Raw genomic sequence first — 19,194 nt, forward strand, 5'->3', positions numbered from 1 at the left:
CCACTTCAGGAGGCAGCGAGCTGAAACACCAGCGCCGGAAACTATTCGCGCCTGAGCGGAGCAACAATTGAATTGCTCCGTCGGGTGTCCAGCACTGACAGCTGATGGCGCAAACAGCTGAATTCCCCCATTTGACTCTTATTCTTCCTAGATAGGTCTTTACGGGGAAGACATTGTGGACACTCTCTGTCTGTTCTATTTCCCTCACTCGCAGTGGGAGTCATTGGGGTGTGTGCCCAGGCTTTCACTCTACGCACATTGTGGAGACGGGACATATATCATACTTGCCTACTGTCCCAGAACGGCCAGGAAATAACTCCACAAATAACTCATTTTGCACTTTGACCAATGTAACATAGAATTTGACATAGAATTTGTAGTTAAAAGTTTCAAGCACATAAAGTGTCAGATAATAAAGACACAGTAATAAAGGCATGTATGATTGGTATCCGGACGGTAAGTCGACATGGATTAGGTCGACAGTCAAGAGGTGCAGTCCCAATGGCTAGGCAACCTGCACCTATAAGAGGTACTAAGGTTAATCAAAATGGCCGTCTGAACACCATTGCAGAGCCAGTAAATATGCCTTGGAAGACGCAGACACTGGCCTTGTCATACAGACAAAAAATAGTGCCGTCATACAGACAAAAAAAATAGTGCCGACATGCCCCCTTTGTGTCAAACGCTCCCCGTCGCCGCCTCCAACCCAAAACAGGCATCGGCGTCCAGAGTACTGCGACAGGAGGTGCAGAACCATCGCTGGACATACGCATTGCGGCTTCGGCGCATGCCTAGTTAACTCCATTTGCTTACAAATCAATTCAGCCCCTGAATCAGCCCCTTTATTAGTAAATAACCCTTGCTGTAATTATAGGGGTAGTAACATGTATCTGATGATAAGTAATCTTGTGTGGAGACAATCTCCCGTTACCACCCTTATCTTCAGCTAGTCACACGTGACAGCATACATTCCTTAGCGTGACGTAAGTGGATTGTTGATAACTGAAGGAGAGTCCAAGAATATGTCGCGTTTTATTGTACAAGAATAACACTCAGAGCAGTAGTGGGCGTTTGGCAGGGAACTTCAAAAACTCCCTCATGGCTACATGCGCCAAAAATGTAATTCATAATAAAAAGAATAATAATAATAATAAAATAATAATAAAGTTGTATCCTTTTATAGTATAACCTTCAGATATAATATATGGCAGCTCAGGGGCTATTTACTAAGCCTTGGATGAAGATAATGGTGGTCATTCCGAGTTGACCGCTCGCTAGCAGATTTTAGCAGCCGTGCAAACGCTATGCCGCCGCCCACTGGGAGTGTATCTTAGCTTAGCAGAAGTGCAAACGAACGCATCACAGAACGGCTACAAAAATTTTGTGCAGTTTCAGAGTAGCTTCAGACCTACTCAGCGCTTGCGATCATTTCAGACCATTCCGTTCCGGATGTGATGTCACAAACACGCCCTGCGTTCGCCCAGCCACGCCTGCGTTTTTCCTGGCACACCTGCGTTTTTTCGAGCACTCCCTGAAAACGGTCAGTTGACACCCAGAAACGCCCACTTCATGTCAATCACTCTGCGGCCAGCAGTGCGACTGAAAAGCTTCACTAGACCCTGTGTGAAAATACATCGGCCGATGTGAAAGTACGTCGAGCTTGCGCACTGCGCCGCATGCGCATAAGTGCCTTTTTTTACTTAATCGCAGCGCAGCGAACATTTTCAACTTGGAATGACCCCCAAAGTACCGACCAATCAGCTCCTATCTGCCATGTTACAGGATGTGTTTGAAAAATGACAGTCAGGAGCTGATTGACTGGTACCTTATCTCCGCCCACTATATCTCCATCCAAGGCTTAGTAAATAGACCCCTAAAGTGGATATAAGCTGTTCAGATGTACTGAAATAATACAAAAATATCATTATTTTTTATTTTGTCCTTAAAAATTATCATGAATTTGGGGTTAATGTGCAATAGGGTTTCTGAAACCAGTAAAGGTATCCGGCCCTATAAACAGCATGTGGAAAACTGGTCATTTCTCCTATAATTTTAATTCAGAGATAAGCAAATTTCTATTTATTTGGAAAATCCCGAGCGGCGGCTTTGGATGATTCTGCTGATAGATCTTGTCACTTACGGGACATTGTGTATGTAAATAGACACTCTGGAATAAGAAGAACTGGGATCTGGATGTCATGCGGAGACAATGCCTTCTCTATACAAGGCTGCAGCACAGGAGACATCCCACCCTTATCTTCTTACCAGCCAGACAATGAATGGATTTCATGCAAGGAATAGTATTGGTGCAGATCATTGAGAAGGTTGGAGGTGGCTACTATTATTGATATGATTTGGGATATATGACACTAGACACTCCAGCTGCTGTAGGACTACAGATCTCAGCATGCACAGCAGCTGGAGAAGCATAGGTTGCCCAGCTGAGACCTGCAGTCTGTGCACTAAGGATAATGAGACCACAGTCCAGTCCTGGGCTGTCTATTCCGCACTGACAGCCCTCTCTGATTTTTCCTTGGTGATTTTTGAAGCAACCTCTGAATGTGTCACTGTCTAACTGGCTCCTCCCAGGGGCTGTCACTCTCTACCTGGGGACAGGTGCAGCACGGAACACACATAGAGGATCCATACCCAGATCTCCTGCTCTGCTCCAGCATGTCTCATCCAGACTCTGGGGACCAGCAGCTACCACTCTGGGTGATCACAGGCTCTCACTCCTGGGGTGGCTCCCTGCAGGCTGCTGAGAAGTGTGACCCTGTGGAGTGGACCCCTGATGGACAACTGGCCACCTTATCCCTGGACCACTCTCCGGAGGAGACCATTGACCTTGGAGACCCCTGCTCTGCAGAGGAGACACCTGGCAGGACTGGTGATGTGCCACAGGGAGAAGCCCCCACAGTAGACTCCTCATGGACAGGCACCTGCAGGGACCATGGGCAGAAGCTAAGCTTGTTCTGTTACCAGGAGTACAAGCTGATCTGTCCCCAGTGCAAATCCCAGGGCACCTGCCTGTCCCACAGGACCAAGCCAGCAGAGGAGAGGGCTGCCCAGATCAGGGTAAGTGATGGTCTGACACTGCTGCATTGCAGATCTTGGCTGATGATCCAGTGCACCTCTGTGTGTGGCTAGGGTATCTGAAAGGGTTAAAGATGTAGCACCCAACTTGGTGGCAGGAGGTGGGTGTTGGAGGCTCCAAACCTGACTGCAGGGACTGTGCTGAGTGACTCACTGCTGCAGAGGGAGAGATGTTATTCCTCACCCAGTGTGTGCCAGGTCCTGGCAGGGAGGGAGTGCTGGTGCTGTCTCTGTGTATGTATGTGCGTGGGGGGAGGGACTGTGTAATGGTGTATTGTGTGCACAGTTTGTGTATTGTGTGCGAATCTGAATGGGTCTGTCAGAGTGTGTGTGTGTCTGTGACTTGTGCAGTGTGTGAGTGGGGGGGGGGGGGGGGGGGGGCTGTGTGTGTCACCATGACAGTGGGTGTGCAGTGTGTGTGTGGGGGGGGGGGGGGGGGAGAGGGTGTGTGTGTGTGTGTGTGTGTGTGTGTGTGTGTGTGTGTGTGTGTGTGTGTGTGTGTGTGTGACAGATGGTAACAGTGGGTGTGCAGAGTGTGTATGTGTGGGGGTGTCTGTGTGACAGACTGCTGTGACAGTGGGTGTGCAGTGTGGGGGGGGGGGGTCTGTGTGTGTGAGACAGATGGTAACAGTGGGTGTGCAGAGTATGTATGTGTGGGGGTGTCTATGTGTGACAGACTGCTGTGACAGTGGGTGTGCAGAGTGTGAGAATGTGTGTGTGTGGGGGGGGGGTCTGTGTGTGTGACAGACTGCTGTGACGGTGGGTGGGCAGAGTGTGCTGGTGGGGGGGGGACAGACTGCTGTGACAGTGGGTGTGCAGATTGTGAGAATGTGTGTGTGGGGGGTGTCTGTGTGTGTGACAGACTGCTGTGACAGTGGGTGGGCAGAGTGTGCTGGTGTGGGGGGGGGGGGGGGGGGGTGACACTCAGACTGCTGTGACAGTGTGTGTGCAGTGTGTGTGTGGGGGAGAGGGGGTCTGTGTGTGTGTGTGTGTGTGTGTGTGTGTGTGTGTGTGTGTGTGTGTGTGTGTGTGTGTGTGTGATAGATGGTAACAGTGGGTGTGCAGAGTGTGTATGTGTGGGGGTGTCTGTGTGACAGACTGCTGTGACAGTGGGTGTGCAGTATGTGTGTGTGGGGGAGGGGGGTCTGTGTGTGTGTGACAGATGGTAACAGTGGGTGTGCAGAGTGTGTATGTGTGGGGGTGTCTATGTGTGACAGACTGCTGTGACAGTGGGTGTGCAGAGTGTGAGAATGTGTGTGTGTGTGTGTGTGTGTGTGGGGGGGGGGGGGGGGGTCTGTGTGTGTGTGACAGACTGCTGTGACAGTGGGTGGGCAGAGGGTGCTGGTGGGGGGGGGGGTGACAGACTGCTGTGACAGTGGATGTGCAGAGTGTATGTGTGGGGGGATCTACGTGTGACAGACTGCTGTGACAGTGGGTGTGCAGAGTGTGTGTGTGTGTGTGTGTGTGTGTGTGTGTGTGTGTGTGTAGGGGGGGTTTCTGTGTGTGACAGACTGCTGTGACAGTGGGTGTACAGAGTGTGTATGTGTGTGGGGGGGAGGGGGGGTCTATGTGTGACAGACTGCTGTGACAGTGGGTGTGCAGAGAGTGTGTGTGTGTGTGTGTGTGTGTGTGTGTGTGAGTGTGTGTGTAGGGGGGGTTTCTGTGTGTGACAGACTGCTGTGACAGTGGGTGTACAGAGTGAGTGTGTGTGTGTGTGTGTGTGTGTGTGTGTGTGTGTGTGTGTGTGTGTGTGTGTGTGTAGGGGGGGTTTCTGTGTGTGACAGACTGCTGTGACAGTGGGTGTGCAGAATGTATGTGTGGAGGGATCTACGTGTGACGGACTGCTGTGACAGTGGGTGTGCAGAGTGTGTGTGTGTGTGTGTGTGTGTGTGTGTGTGTGTGTGTGTGTGTGTGTAGGGGGGGTTTCTGTGTGTGACAGACTGCTGTGACAGTGGGTGTACAGAGTGTGTATGTGTGTGGGGGGGAGGGGGGGTCTATGTGTGACAGACTGCTGTGACAGTGGGTGTGCAGAATGTGAGGATGTGTGTGTGTGGGGGGGGGGGGGTGTCTGTGTGTGTGACAGACTGCTGTGACAGTTTGTGAGCAGTGTGTGTTTGGGGGGGTCTCTATGTGGGGTGTAGTATGGTATGCCGGCGGCCGGGCTCCCGGCGACCAGCATACCGGCGCCGGGAGCCCGACCGCCGGCATACCGACAGCTGCGCTCGCCACGCTGCGGGCACGGTGGCACGCTACGCGCGCCACGCTATTTTATTCTCCCTCCAGGGGGGTCGTGGACCCCCACGAGGGAAAATACCTATCGGTTTGCCGGGTGTCGGGATTCCGGCGCCGATATACTGTGCGCCGGGATCCCGACATTCGGCATACTGAAGACCACCCCTCTATGTGTGACAGACTGCTGTGACAGTGGATGTGCAGATGTGTATGGAGGGGGAGTGTGTGTGGGGGGGTCTGTGTGTGACAGACTGCTGTGTCAGTGGGTGTGCAGAGTGTGGGGGTGGTGTCTGTGTGACAGACTGCTGTGACAGTGGGTGTGCAGAGTGTGTATGTGGGGGGGGGTCTGTGTGTGAGACTGCTGTGACAATGGGTGTGCAGAGTGTAGGTGCGGTGTGGGGGTAGTGTCTGTGTGTGACAGACTGCTGTGACAGTGGGCGTGCAGAGTGTGTATGTGGGTGGGGGGGGGTCTGTGTGTGAGACTGCTGTGACAGTGGGTGTGAAGGGGCAGACTAGATGGGCCAAGTGGTTCTTATCTGCCGTCAAATTATATGTTTCTATGAGTGTGTATGGGGGGGCGGGGGGGGGGGTCTATGTGTGAGACTGCTGTGATAGTGGGTGTGCACAGTGTGTGTGTATGTGGGGGGGGGGAGGGTTGTGTGTGAGACAGACTGCTGTGACAGTGGGTGTGCAGAGTGGAGGGGGGGAGTGTGGAGGTGGGGCTTACATCTGTGTGTGTGACAGACTGCTGTGACAGTGGGTATGCAGAGTGTGTGTTTGTGTGGGGGGGGTTGTGTGTGTGACAGACTGCTATGACAGTGGGTGTGCAGAGTGTGTGTGGGGGGGAGGGGGTTTGTGTGTGTGACAGACTGCTGTGACAGTGGGTGTGCAGAGTGGAGGGGGGGAGTGTGGAGGTGGGGGTTACATCTGTGTGTGTGTGACAGACTGCTGTGACAGTGGGTGTGCAGAGTGGAGGGGCGGAGTGTGGAGGTGGGGGTTACATCTGTGTATGTGACAGACTGCTGTGACAGTGGGTGTGCAGAGTGGAGGGGGGGAGTGTGGAGGTGGGGGTTACATCTGTGTATGTGACAGACTGCTGTGACAGTGGGTGTGCAGAGTGGCGGGGCGGAGTGTGGAGGTGGGGGTTACATCTGTGTGTGTGTGTGACAGACTGCTGTGACAGTGGGTGTGCAGAGTGGAGTGGGGGGGAGTGTGGTGGTGGGGGTTACATCTGTGTGTGTGTGACAGACTGCTGTGACAGTGGGTGTGCAGAGTGGAGGGGGGGGGAGTGTGGAGGGGGGGTTACATCTGTGTGTGTGTGACAGACTGCTGTGACAGTGGGTGTGCAGAGTGGAGGGGGGGGGGGAGTGTGGAGGTGGGGGGTTACATCTGAGTGTGTGTGACAGACTGCTGTGACAGTGGGTGTGCAGAGTGGAGGGGGGGAGTGTGGAGGTGGGGGTTACATCTGTGTATGTGACAGACTGCTGTGACAGTGGGTGTGCAGAGTGGAGGGGCGGAGTGTGGAGGTGGGGGTTACATCTGTGTGTGTGTGACAGACTGCTGTGACAGTGGGTGTGCAGAGTGGAGGGGGGGGGGGAGTGTGGAGGTGGGGGTTACATCTGTGTATGTGACAGACTGCTGTGACAGTGGGTGTGCAGAGTGGAGGGGGGGGGAGTGTGGTGGTGGGGGTTACATCTGTGTATGTGACAGACTGCTGTGACAGTGGGTGTGCAGAGTGGAGGGGCGGAGTGTGGAGGTGGGGGTTACATCTGTGTGTGTGACAGACTGCTGTGACAGTGGGTGTGCAGAGTGGAGGGGGGGGGGAGTGTGGAGGTGGGGGTTACATCTGTGTATGTGACAGACTGCTGTGACAGTGGGTGTGCAGAGTGGAGGGGGGGGGGAGTGTGGTGGTGGGGGTTACATCTGTGTGTGTGTGACAGACTGCTGTGACAGTGGGTGTGCAGAGTGGAGGGGGGGGGGAGTGTGGAGGGGGGGGTTACATCTGTGTATGTGACAGACTGCTGTGACAGTGGGTGTGCAGAGTGGAGGGGGGGAGTGTGGTGGTGGGGGTTACATCTGTGTGTGTGTGTGACAGACTGCTGTGACAGTGGGTGTGCAGAGTGGAGGGGGGGGAGTGTGGAGGTGGGGGTTACATCTGTGTATGTGACAGACTGCTGTGACAGTGGGTGTGCAGAGTGGAGGGGGGGGGGGGAGTGTGGTGGGGGGGGGGGTTACATCTGTGTGTGTGACAGACTGCTGTGGCAGTAGGTGTGCAGAGTGGAGGGGGGGGGGGAGTGTGGTGGTGGGGGTTACATCTGTGTCATACCCTCCAACATTTTACACAGAAAAATCGGCACAAATCCGAAAAAGGGGCGTGCCGTGTGTAGAGGGGGCGTGGCCACGTCCCTTTTCCTATACTTTCAATGGAAGTTTGGAGAGGCAAAAATCGGTACAGACCATGAAAAAAAGGTACTGTACCTATTAAAAAGGTACAGTTAGAGGGTATGGTGTGTGTGACAGACTGCTGTGACAGTGGGTGTGCAGAGTGGAGGGGGGGGAGTGTGGAGGTGGGGGTTACATCTGTGTATGTGACAGACTGCTGTGACAGTGGGTGTGCAGAGTGGAGGGGGGGGGAGTGTGGTGGGGGGGGGGGTTACATCTGTGTGTGTGACAGGACTGCTGTGGCAGTAGGTGTGCAGAGTGGAGGGGGGGGGGGGGAGTGTGGTGGTGGGGGTTACATCTGTGTCATACCCTCCAACATTTTACACAGAAAAATCGGTACAAATCCGAAAAAGGGGCGTGGTCGCGTGTAGAGGGGGCGTGGCCACGCCCCTTTTCCTATACTTTCAATGGAAGTTTGGAGAGTCAAAAATCGGTACAGACCATGAAAAAAAGGTACTGTACCTATTAAAAAGGTACAGTTAGAGGGTATGGTGTGTGTGACAGACTGCTGTGACAGTGGGTGTGCAGAGTGGAGGGGGGGGGAGTGTGGAGGTGGGGGTTACATCTGTGTGTGTGTGTGTGTGACAGACTGCTGTGACAGTGGGTGTGCAGAGTGGAGGGGGGGGGGAGTGTGGAGGTGGGGGTTACATCTGTGTGTGTGTGTGACAGACTGCTGTGACAGTGGGTGTGCAGAGTGGAGGGGGGGGAGTGTGGAGGTGGGGGGTTACATCTGTGTATGTGACAGACTGCTGTGACAGTGGGTGTGCAGAGTGGAGGGGGGGGGGGGGGGGGGGGGGGGGGGTGTGGTGGGGGGGGGGTTACATCTGTGTGTGTGACAGACTGCTGTGGCAGTAGGTGTGCAGAGTGGAGGGGGGGGGGGGAGTGTGGTGGTGGGGGTTACATCTGTGTCATACCCTCCAACATTTTACACAGAAAAATCGGTACAAATCCGAAAAAGGGACGTGGCCGTGTGTAGAGGGGGCGTGGCCACGTCCCTTTTCCTATACTTTCAATGGAAGTTTGGAGAGGCAAAAATCGGTACAGACCATGAAAAAAAGGTACTGTACCTATTAAAAAGGTACAGTTAGAGGGTATGGTGTGTGTGACAGACTGCTGTGACAGTGGGTGTGCAGAGTGGAGGGGGGGGGAGTGTGGAGGTGGGGGTTACATCTGTGTATGTGACAGACTGCTGTGACAGTGGGTGTGCAGAGTGGAGGGGGGGGGAGTGTGGTGGGGGGGGGGGGGGTTACATCTGTTTGTGTGACAGACTGCTGTGGCAGTAGGTGTGCAGAGTGGAGGGGGGGGGGGGTTACATCTGTGTCATACCCTCCAACATTTTACACAGAAAAATCGGTACAAATCCGAAAAAGGGGCGTGGTCGCGTGTAGAGGGGGGCGTGGCCACGCCCCTTTTCCTATACTTTCAATGGAAGTTTGGAGAGTCAAAAATCGGTACAGACCATGAAAAAAAGGTACTGTACCTATTAAAAAGGTACAGTTAGAGGGTATGGTGTGTGTGACAGACTGCTGTGACAGTGGGTGTGCAGAGTGGAGGGGGGGGGGGAGTGTGGAGGTGGGGGTTACATCTGTGTATGTGACAGACTGCTGTGGCAGTGGGTGTGCAGAGTGGAGGGGGGGGGGTGTGGTGGGGGGGGGGGGGTTACATCTGTGTGTGTGACAGACTGCTGTGGCAGTAGGTGTGCAGCATGCATTCACTGCTGTGATTTACTGTGTGACAAGTTACCAGTCTGTCACGGGTTGGGTATGATATGCAGAGCTGCGAGTTAATAGGATACCACAAGGCTTATTATGTAGGAATGATATATACACAGCTTGCAGAGCCAGGAGGAAATGGCATCAGTATAAATCTATGCAGCTGTCACTACAGGAGAATTATCATTGCTGTGCTTTATACATCTGTACAATACAAACTAAATGAAGATTAATAAGTCTGTTACCACAAGTTGTATTTATATGACATCTAATATGCCAGTGTTTTCTGTAGGCCATTGAGCTGACGCTCTAGTAGTATAAAATGAATGCTGGTCTTTATCACTCCGCTGCCCTGTCCTACTGATCACATGACACATAATAATCTTAACCTGCAATAAAAAAAAGGCTTTAGTGTATTGGCTTGTATATACCCTCCCGCAACCTTTACTAACTACAGTGGAGGTTTTATTAGTGCAGCATAACATGGCCAAAGCACAGTGCAAAATCCTCTGGCTATGACATGCGCCGCGATGCACATAGCGCAATAGAGCAAGATGGCGACATTTGCAGATGAGGTTGGTCAAAGATGATGGAAATGTAATGAAGGGATGTAGAGGGGCACGCAGTCATGTACTTCTCTGATTTTAGATTTATGGGCCTGCTTCAGAGATGTACTGATGGCATCTGCGAACATGTACGCAGCGGCTGGGCAAACATATGCTAATATCGCAGCTGCCCTGGATTTGTAATGAGATGGCCATCGGCAGCTTTGCAAATCCCAGCGGCTGCTTACATACAGATGTAGCATCAGGTGCAGATCAGTCGATTATTGAACTTCCGAGTAGCCCTATAGTTGCGCAATATGGCTGCAGGATGCAAGACGTCGGAGACATTGCAGCTGTCTCACGGTCGCAGCCTCAAACACGTCACCAAAACGGTCACGACACGCCTACATTTTTGCCGACACTCCCCCGTTACCTCCTACAAACATTCTCTGACTGTCAATCACTTTTCTACTCCGCTTTGCAACCAACGTCCCGATACCACGGCGGCACTTCTGTAGTGCGACAGAGTGACGATAATCGCTCATCTGCAATAAAATCCACTTTGCGTCCAGGTCTGAATCAGGCTCTATATGTGTATTTTTAGCTTTCGTTAAAGACTGTGCACGTCTGCTCAGGTATATATGATGTAAGGAATAACTGTGCTAGATAGATGATCGCTAGATGCTCTTTGGTTGCTATGGGCAACTCCTTCACTTCACCTCTCTTGAAGGTTTGATCCATCTCCCCTTGAATGAGATGGAGAGTGCTGAGTGGATGACTGTTTCTGTGAGTGAGTGCATGGCTATATAGGAATGTGCGAGTGTCACCGCTGGGTGGGTGAACGTATGACGTCACTTACTAGTTTTACACAGAAAGGAAACCGGGGATAGACCTGATTAGCACTAATCCCAAATAAGGCAGTGCGGGATTCAGAAAGACTAGAAAGCTAATTAAAGTCTGTGTGAAGCCCGGATGTAGATGATGTAGATAACTCCTAATTAAATAAAGGGGACCTTTTAAAAAAAAAAAAAAAGCTGCAGTCATTTACATTGCCCCTTGAAAAAAAAGTCCAAGATCGGCCGGCATTTCGCACCTCCGGCAAACTCGGACCCTATTACATATGCCCCATAGAGAGAGAGGGAGATACAGGGAGTTCAAAAAGTCCCTCCGCAATAACTGCGTGCTAAGCAAGCCCCTCCGCAGAGAATGTGTTGTAAGTAATTTGACAACAGCATTGTTTTTAAACACTTTATTTACATGGAATTAAAAAGAACTTGTTACATATTTATCTACATTAAGTGTTGTCCCTTTATGGCCTCCCACAGCTGTAGAGGAGATCGGCAGCCAGAGACAGCACTCACTGCAGAGGGACTTTTTGAACGCCCTGTATATCTATGGAATGGCGTAATTAGGTCGAAATGAGTTAGGTTGACATACATTGGGTCGACCACGTTTGGTCGACATGCATTTGGTCGGCAAGATTGCTATGTGGCAGCACGGATGGTGTAATGGTTAGCATTACTGCCTCACAGCACTGAGGTCATGGGTTCGATTGCCACCATGGTCCTAACTGTGAGGAGTTTGTATGTTCTCCCCGTACTTGCGTGGGTTTCCTCCGGGTACTCCGGTTTCCTCCCACAATCCCCCAAAAATATACTGGTAGGTTAATTGGCTCCCAACAAAAAATTAACGTGTGTGTGTGTGTGTGTACATGTGGTAGGGAATATAGAGTGTAAGCTCTACTGGGCCAGGGATTGATGTGAATGGACAAATATTCTCTGTAAAGCGCTGCGTTATATGTGTGCGCTATATAAATAACTGGTAATAAATAAATATGTCAACATGGATATTAGGTCGACGTGGATAAAAAGGTCGACGTGGAAAAAGGTCGACATGAGTTTTTCACAATTTTTTGCCCTTTTTCATACTTAACGATCCACGTGGACTAGAACTGGGAACGGTAACCTGTGCCGAGCGCAGCGGTAGCGGAGCGAGGCACCTTGCCTGAAGCATGGCGAGCGTAGCGATCCATGCGAGCGGACGCGGTGCACTTTTTGAAGAAAACGACACCAAAACAAGCAAAAAAACTCATGTCGACCTAGCACATGTCGACATAATGAACCACACCCATATCTGTGTGTGTGTGTGTGTATATATATATATATCTCCTATATAATAGCCCAGATCTGTGATCTTGTGATTCATTTGCTAACGCTGGGCGGAGTCACAGCAGTGGGCGGAGTTAGTCAAATGAGTCACAGATCTGGCCAAATCTATAGGACACTAGGAGCAGCTGCAGAAGCAGATAGTATGGACATGGCACAGGCAGGGGTGCATACCTCCCAGCTTTCACACACACACACACACACACACACACACACACACACACACAGCGAAAAGGGGGCGTGGCTTCGCGGGAGGGCCCCGTTTTCGTCAGTGAGGGGGCATGCCCAGCGCTCTGTGAGCTGCTGGCATGCCCCCAGGGGCTGTTTATGAGTCCGGGGGGCACAGGGTACTTGAGTCAGGGGAGCCCTATCTCATTGCTGTGCCTGCTGTGGGTTGGGGGCGTGGCCTAATCGCGCCCCGCGAGGCCACACCCCATTATGCAAATTCCGGGTTTTTTGTTTTTTGTTTTTTTTTTTAATGGTATTTTGGCCCCTCAGCTAGAGGTAAATCCAGAGGACGTGGTCGCTCCCCCTACACACCCGCACAGGCAGAAGAAAGCAGGGAGACTGCTGCCTCCCTGCAACACCACAGACCTGCCAATATGCAGCAGCGTGTGCTGACTGTAGCACAATGCTGCCGCTGTTGCTGGCAGGACGGGGGAGCTTCAGAGCTGGGACAGAGCTACTCCAGCCAGGGGGCCCCCTAAAACTGTGGGGCCAACGGTACGTACCGCCTGCCCCCCCCCCCCCTTAATCCGGCTCTGCTGCTGGAACCCCCCCTTAATCCGTACCCCCTGATGCCCCCTCTCCCTCTGTCTCCACTATTCAACGCTGCTCTGCTAAGCAGAACAGCGAGTACAGGAGCTTTCCAACTGCTCCCCCCCCCCCCCACCGCAGGACACTGCGACCCGCGGGTGGGACAGCGGGACAGACCCCAAAAAATGGGACTGTCCCGCGAAAATTGGGACATTTGGGAGGTATGGGGGTGTGTGAGGGGGTATGCCATACTTGACCCCCACATCAGCATACTCAGCAGGGTCTCTCTGGCAGGTAGGAGCGTCACATTCTGGCACACTCCACGCTTCTTAGCTGTAGTTTTGTGGGTCACCAGCCGCTGTGCACTTTCCGTACTGCCTCTGTTATCTCCAGCCCCTGCGACCCCACCGCTGCTGCAGCGCTGCCACCCGCAGTGAGTTGCGCCCAGCTCCTTCACACACTTTAGCCGGCGGGTAGCGCTGCAGAAGTCCGCGCTGCTTGCAGGCTCTGACCCCCTCCTCCCTCCAGCATCAGCGTCTCCTGGGAGCTAACCAGTCACTCCCGGTCTCCCCTTACCATAGTGCCCAGCAGCCATGAGGTCCGTGCCACGTGCATGCTATGACCCCCTCCTCCCTCCAGCCGCAGCATCTCCTGGGGGCTAACCAGTCATTCCCAGTCTCACCTTACCACAGTGCCCGGCAGCTGCGCGAGGTCTGCGGTGTGTGACTGAGGAGGGGGGGAGTGATGCGGACGGGCAGAGGAAGCAGGAATACAGCCTAAGAGAGTCAGCCATGCCAAGTCTCCACCAGCAGCAGATGCCAACAGGTTGGAGTGGAACAGCAGCAGCCAGCAGCAGTGACTCCGGTAAGACACATCTGTCTGTCACCACTGTTCTGTCCCTAATGCCAATCTCTCCCGTGCTCTGTGTTCTGTCATGTCCCTGTAACCCCTGGCCTTGACCTGCCACCCTTATCCTGGCCCTTTCACCCTTATCCTGGCCCTGTCACCCTTATGCTGGCCCTGCTACCCCTATCCTGGCCCTGTCACCCCTGTGCTTGCCCTGTCAACCCTATACTGGCCCTGACACCCCTGTCCTGGTCCTGTCGCCCCTACACTGACCCTGTCACCCCTATCCTGTCCCTGTCATTTCTGTCCTGGCCCTGTCGCCCATGTCCTGGCCCCGTCACCCCTGTCCTGGCCCCGTCACCCCTGTTCTGACCCTGTCACCCCTGTTCTGACCCTGTCACCCCTGTCCTGGCCCAGTCAACCCTGTTCTGACCCTGTCACCCCTGTCCTGGCCCTGTTACTGCATACCCTCCAACTACCTTTTTGGCAGGTACAGTACCCGCAGCACCTCCAGACCTCTCCCCAATGCACCACACCTCCGCACCTTCCCCTCCACCACATGCGGCACTCCACGCCTCCCCCACATGCTGTGCCTCCAGACCCCCTACACCACCCGCGGCTCCCACTCCTCCGCCCCTTCACCACCCCCAGCAATCTCCGGGCCCCCTCCACCATTCACCCCCCTTATATGTCTGCCCCACACCTGCCCCCCTCCACCCGCAGCATCTGCAGACACCCTCCTCCATCCGCGGTCCCCCCCCTCACCCACCCCTCCCCCACCAATGGCACCCCCGCACCTGCCCCACCACCACCTGCAGCACCTCCGGACCTCCTTCCCCATCTGCCGCAACACCCGTACCTGCCCCTCCCCTACCCCACCAGTGGCACTCCCGCCCCTTCCCATCCCACAGCACCTCCGGAACCCTTCACCCATCTGCAACATCCCCACACCTGCCCCTCCCCCACCCATGGCACCCCTGCCCCTCCCCCACCTGCAGTGCCTCCGGACCCCTCCCCCATCTGCATCCCCCACTCCTCTGCCCCTCCCCCACCCGCAGCACCTCCCAACCCTTCCCCATCCGGGCCCCACCCCCACTTCCGCCCCCCCTCCATCCGCAGCATCTATAGACACCATCTGCAGTACCTCCCGCACCCGCTACATTCTGTACATTGTGGCCTGCAGGTGCTGTTCACGCCGTCGCAAGGGGCTGCGCCTCCTTCACCATCGCACACCCATTCATTGTGCAATATTTAACCACTAACAAAGGAATGCAGGTGATACTCCATATAACACAAATATTGAACCCCAGAAAGGCATGCAAGGGTTAAGGGGGCATAGCCCCTTGCGACGGTGTGAAGAGCGCCCGTAGGGCGCGATGAAGCACCTAGTATATATATATGTGTGTATTTTAGCTTTGCAAGTGTGCGATCGCACGTGTAGCAGAGCTCTGCAAACAGATTTAGGTGGTCATTCCAAGTTGATCGCTAGCTGCATTTGGTCGCTGGGCAGCGATCATGCAAAAAAACAGCAGTTCTGCGCGTGCGTATGCGGCGCAATGCGCATGCGCGACGTACGAGTACAATGACCGATGTAGTTTCACACAGGGTCTAGCGATGCATTTCAGTCGCACTGGTGGCCGCAGAGTGATTGACATGAAGTGGGCGTTTCTGGGTGTCAACTGACCGTTTTCAGGGAGTGTTCGGAAAAACGCTGGCGTGCCAGGAAAAACGCAGGCGTGGCTGGGCGAACGCAGGGCGTGTTTGTGACGGCAAAACAGGAACTGAACAGTCTGAAGTGATCGCAAGCGCTGAGTAGGTTTTGAGCTACTCTGAAACTACACAAAATAAAATTGTAGCCGCTCTGCGATAGAACCGTTCGCACTTCTGCTAAGCTAAAATACACTCCCAGTGGGCGGCGGCATAGCGTTTGGACGGCTGCTAAAAACTGCTAGCGAACGAAAAACTCGGAATGTACCCCCTTAGTGCAGTCTCTGCACAGCCCAGGACTTACTCAGCCGCTGCGATCACATCAGCCTGTCCGGGACCGGAATTGACGTCAGACACCGACCCCGCAAACGCTTGGACACGCCTGCGTTTTTCCAAACACTCCCTGAAAACGGTCAGTTGCCACCCACAAACACCCTCTTCCTGTCAATCTCCTTGCGATTGCCTGTGCAAATGGATTCTTCGCACAAACCCATCGCAGAGCGGCGATCCGCTTAGTACCTGTGTGACACGCCTGATGCATTGCGGGGCATACGCATGCGCAGTTCTAACCTGATCGCAGCAAAAAAACGATAGCAAGAGATCAGGTCTGAATTACCGCCATTGAACAGTGCATGTGTGAGCCCTGAAGCTGGAAGCCTGACTTGCGCTTCCAGTAATGTAATAAAACTTTGCTTAAAATAAATCAGAAAGTAAGAAATTTGCAGAAAATGCTGATTCCTTGTAATAATTATTTTCCTGTGAGCTCCGCCGGCTGATGCCAACTTGAGGTTAGCGATTGGAGGATAGCGCTTATTTACCTTGGATAAGTAGATCCCTAAATTGGTTCCCTGCTTTCTGTGAAGTGTTTCCGTGTGACCGCAAAGTAAAGGGCAAGTGGATTCAACATTTGAAAAAGGGGTAAGGCTACCTGTTGGTATTTAAAATGAGTATTAACTTTAGTGGACCTTGAAATAACATGATATAGTGATATAGGGCTAGATTTATCAACGCTTGGAGAGAGAGATACAGGGGGAGATTTAGCAGAGCTTGGAGAGAGATAAAATGGAGAGAAATAAAGTACCAACCAATCAGCTCCTAACTGTCATTTTTCAAACTAAGGGGTCTATTCATGAAGCAGTGAAAAGTGTGGAGAAGTGAGCCAGTGGAGAAGTTGACCATGGCAACCAATCAGCATTGAAAATTTTTTTATAATTTGCATACTATACAATTGTACGAAGCAGCTGATTGGTTGCCATGGGCAACTTATCCACAGGCTCACTTCTCCACTCTTTTCACTGCTTCATGAATAGGCCCCACAGCCTGTAACATGACAGTTGGAAGTTGATTGGCTGGTACTTTATCTCTCTCCACTTTATCTCCAAGGCTTTATAGTATAGTGTATTACATGGTGCTGTTGTGTCTCACATTACATCACCCCACCGTCATCTATATTATATGTTACATAAATATATAGTGATCTCCCAGCTCCAAGACAATGTCACTCCTTGTTGTTAGCGACATAATGACTATTTCCACCTGAGCAAAACAGATTTCCTTTGTGTCACAGCTTCACACTAATGACATGTGTCTTATGTATACAATGACCTCTGTTCCTATGTAACCCTGGGGGAGGGCAAGTTATTCCCTAAATCTATAGGACGGCGGGATAGTGTCTTATGGTAAATGATGGCAAATTCTTCCGACCAAACGTGTATAGCTTAAGGTTATACATTATAGACAAATGTATTATCACCTGCTGTGACCCCAATATGAAACAGGGGTTTAGGGCCCCTTGGTTTATTCCTCCTTGTGTAGGCCACGGAGGAAGATTTCAAAAGCGTGATCAGAACACTATAGGGCAATCAATTGTTACACAAAGGCGTAAAGACTCAGGGCTGCCCTGCCCAGCATGTGTGGGCTACATGCAGAAGCTGCAAGTATTTACCCTGCATGCAAAATAATAAATGCATGTGCACTCCTTGCAGTACAACATGGTATGTTCCATAAACGCAGTTACTCCTTTTTTTTGCTTTGCATCTGTCTCAGAATTACGTCATTGGGATGGCCGTCGATGTGTCCGCCATTGATGGTTAACATCTATGGCGATGGTGGTTCAAACCATCGATGGTAGATAACTATTCAGTATAGTGCCATCAATGGTTTTACCATCGGTATATTCATGCATTCCCAGCAAAACGATGGGAGTAAGAGTCGGGGGCAGCAGTAGGCCTCTTTAAGCAGCAACAACAACAAAAAACATCAGGCCCACCGTTACCATCGATAGTGAAAACCCATTTGGTTCTCAACCAGCGATGGTAAAAAATATATAAAAATATATAAATTTTTTGGGCTTATGGCAAATTTCAGTCCTATTTATCAATAAATGTTAGTCAGGGCAGCTGAGTGGAACTCGCACACACACACACACACTTACTTTCCAGTAGCGGTTTAAACAATAATATATATAAAGAATACGGGTACTGAAGGGGGCATGCAGAATATATGTGCACTATATAAATAGCAATAATTTAAAAGTATTTATTTTTATTATTGCTATAGTTTCTGACAGACAATTCCTGTTGCATTACATTGTCATCTACACACAGTGGCTGCGGCCATTTTGAATGAGAATGTATGACCAGTGGCATTAGGCCACGCCTCTGTTATGGCTCACAGTTAATTGATAGCCTGTATTCTCATGAATATTAATGGAGGCCTGCTGTGTGTGTAAGGGAAAGTCACACTAGAAATGGGGTGGGAACCCGTGAGGAGATGACTGGTGCTGTTAGAGGAGCAGGATATATCCTATATCGGAATGCTGAGTTGGATCTCCATCCATCCAGATAAACACTCAGTGGCCGGCAGATCTTTTCAGAGTGCCCGTAAGAAACCGAGACAGGTTGTATTGGTAACAATGCATCATTCTCTCCATCTAGGACACGCACAATAGTCTTTTGATAGGCTCCATAAATTCTTGGCTCTTGTCGTACATACCAAGGAGCACCTTGGGAGTTGGGATACCTTAGAACCCTAACAATGGCATGTGGTGGCAATCCATGGGTATCTGTTTCATGTAACCACCAGAAGTTTCACAGAGAGCTTATTGGACGTTCCGCAATCACAGAATAAAAATGATGATGTTAATAAGTACTTGAAGGGATCATACGCTCTGCTGATTTTCTTGGCTTACCCATCACCCGGTGATAGTCAATTTTCAAATGATGGCAAAGTCTAATTAATAATTTATTGTTAATTCCCCGAGATGCTCTACTCTTCATTATGTAAGGGCCTTTAGGGGCATCTTAATTAACAACGTAAGGGGCAAATTATCATTGCACATTTATCACCCCATAAACATCATTTCTTATTGCGCAAATTACGGCAATACGGAATTATGGCCCTGATTCAGAGATGGGTGTTCATGTCTGCGTCTTTGGAGCAATGATAAAATATTCTAATGTTCTGAGGTCAGAAGACGCCGCCGATAGCATCGCAGACCCCAGTGTTGCGTCTGAAGACGTAACAACGGGTCACCATCGTGATCCACAGTCACAGGTTTGGGATTGGTGCACTGTCATCTTGAACGTCCGTCCTGCCGCTATCAAAGGCAGTGCACCAAGCCCAAACCTGTTCCCGTGACATTACGCTACCGGACACCTCTACAAATCGGCGGGGTCTGGGACTCAGGGTCGACAG

The 19,194-nt window shown here is 51.8% G+C and overlaps 1 protein-coding gene across 2 annotated transcripts in view; it reads left to right on the top strand.

Moving 5' to 3' along the window:
- Nucleotides 1-2,202: 2,202 nt before the first annotated feature.
- The window catches only part of BSPRY (B-box and SPRY domain containing), a 31,194-nt gene continuing 14,202 nt past the window's right edge, over nucleotides 2,203-19,194 (top strand). Inside the window, exon 1 of one of the 2 annotated variants that reach the window (XM_063936204.1) lies at nucleotides 2,203-3,075. In XM_063936204.1, the coding sequence (XP_063792274.1) occupies nucleotides 2,560-3,075 (516 nt within the window). In that variant the 5' untranslated portion in view covers nucleotides 2,203-2,559. The remainder of the gene's footprint in view (nucleotides 3,076-19,194) is intronic. The other variant, XM_063936203.1, reaches the window with a different exon arrangement.

Source organism: Pseudophryne corroboree, chromosome 8 (assembly GCF_028390025.1).
Source record: "Pseudophryne corroboree isolate aPseCor3 chromosome 8, aPseCor3.hap2, whole genome shotgun sequence".
NCBI lineage: Eukaryota > Metazoa > Chordata > Amphibia > Anura > Myobatrachidae > Pseudophryne > Pseudophryne corroboree.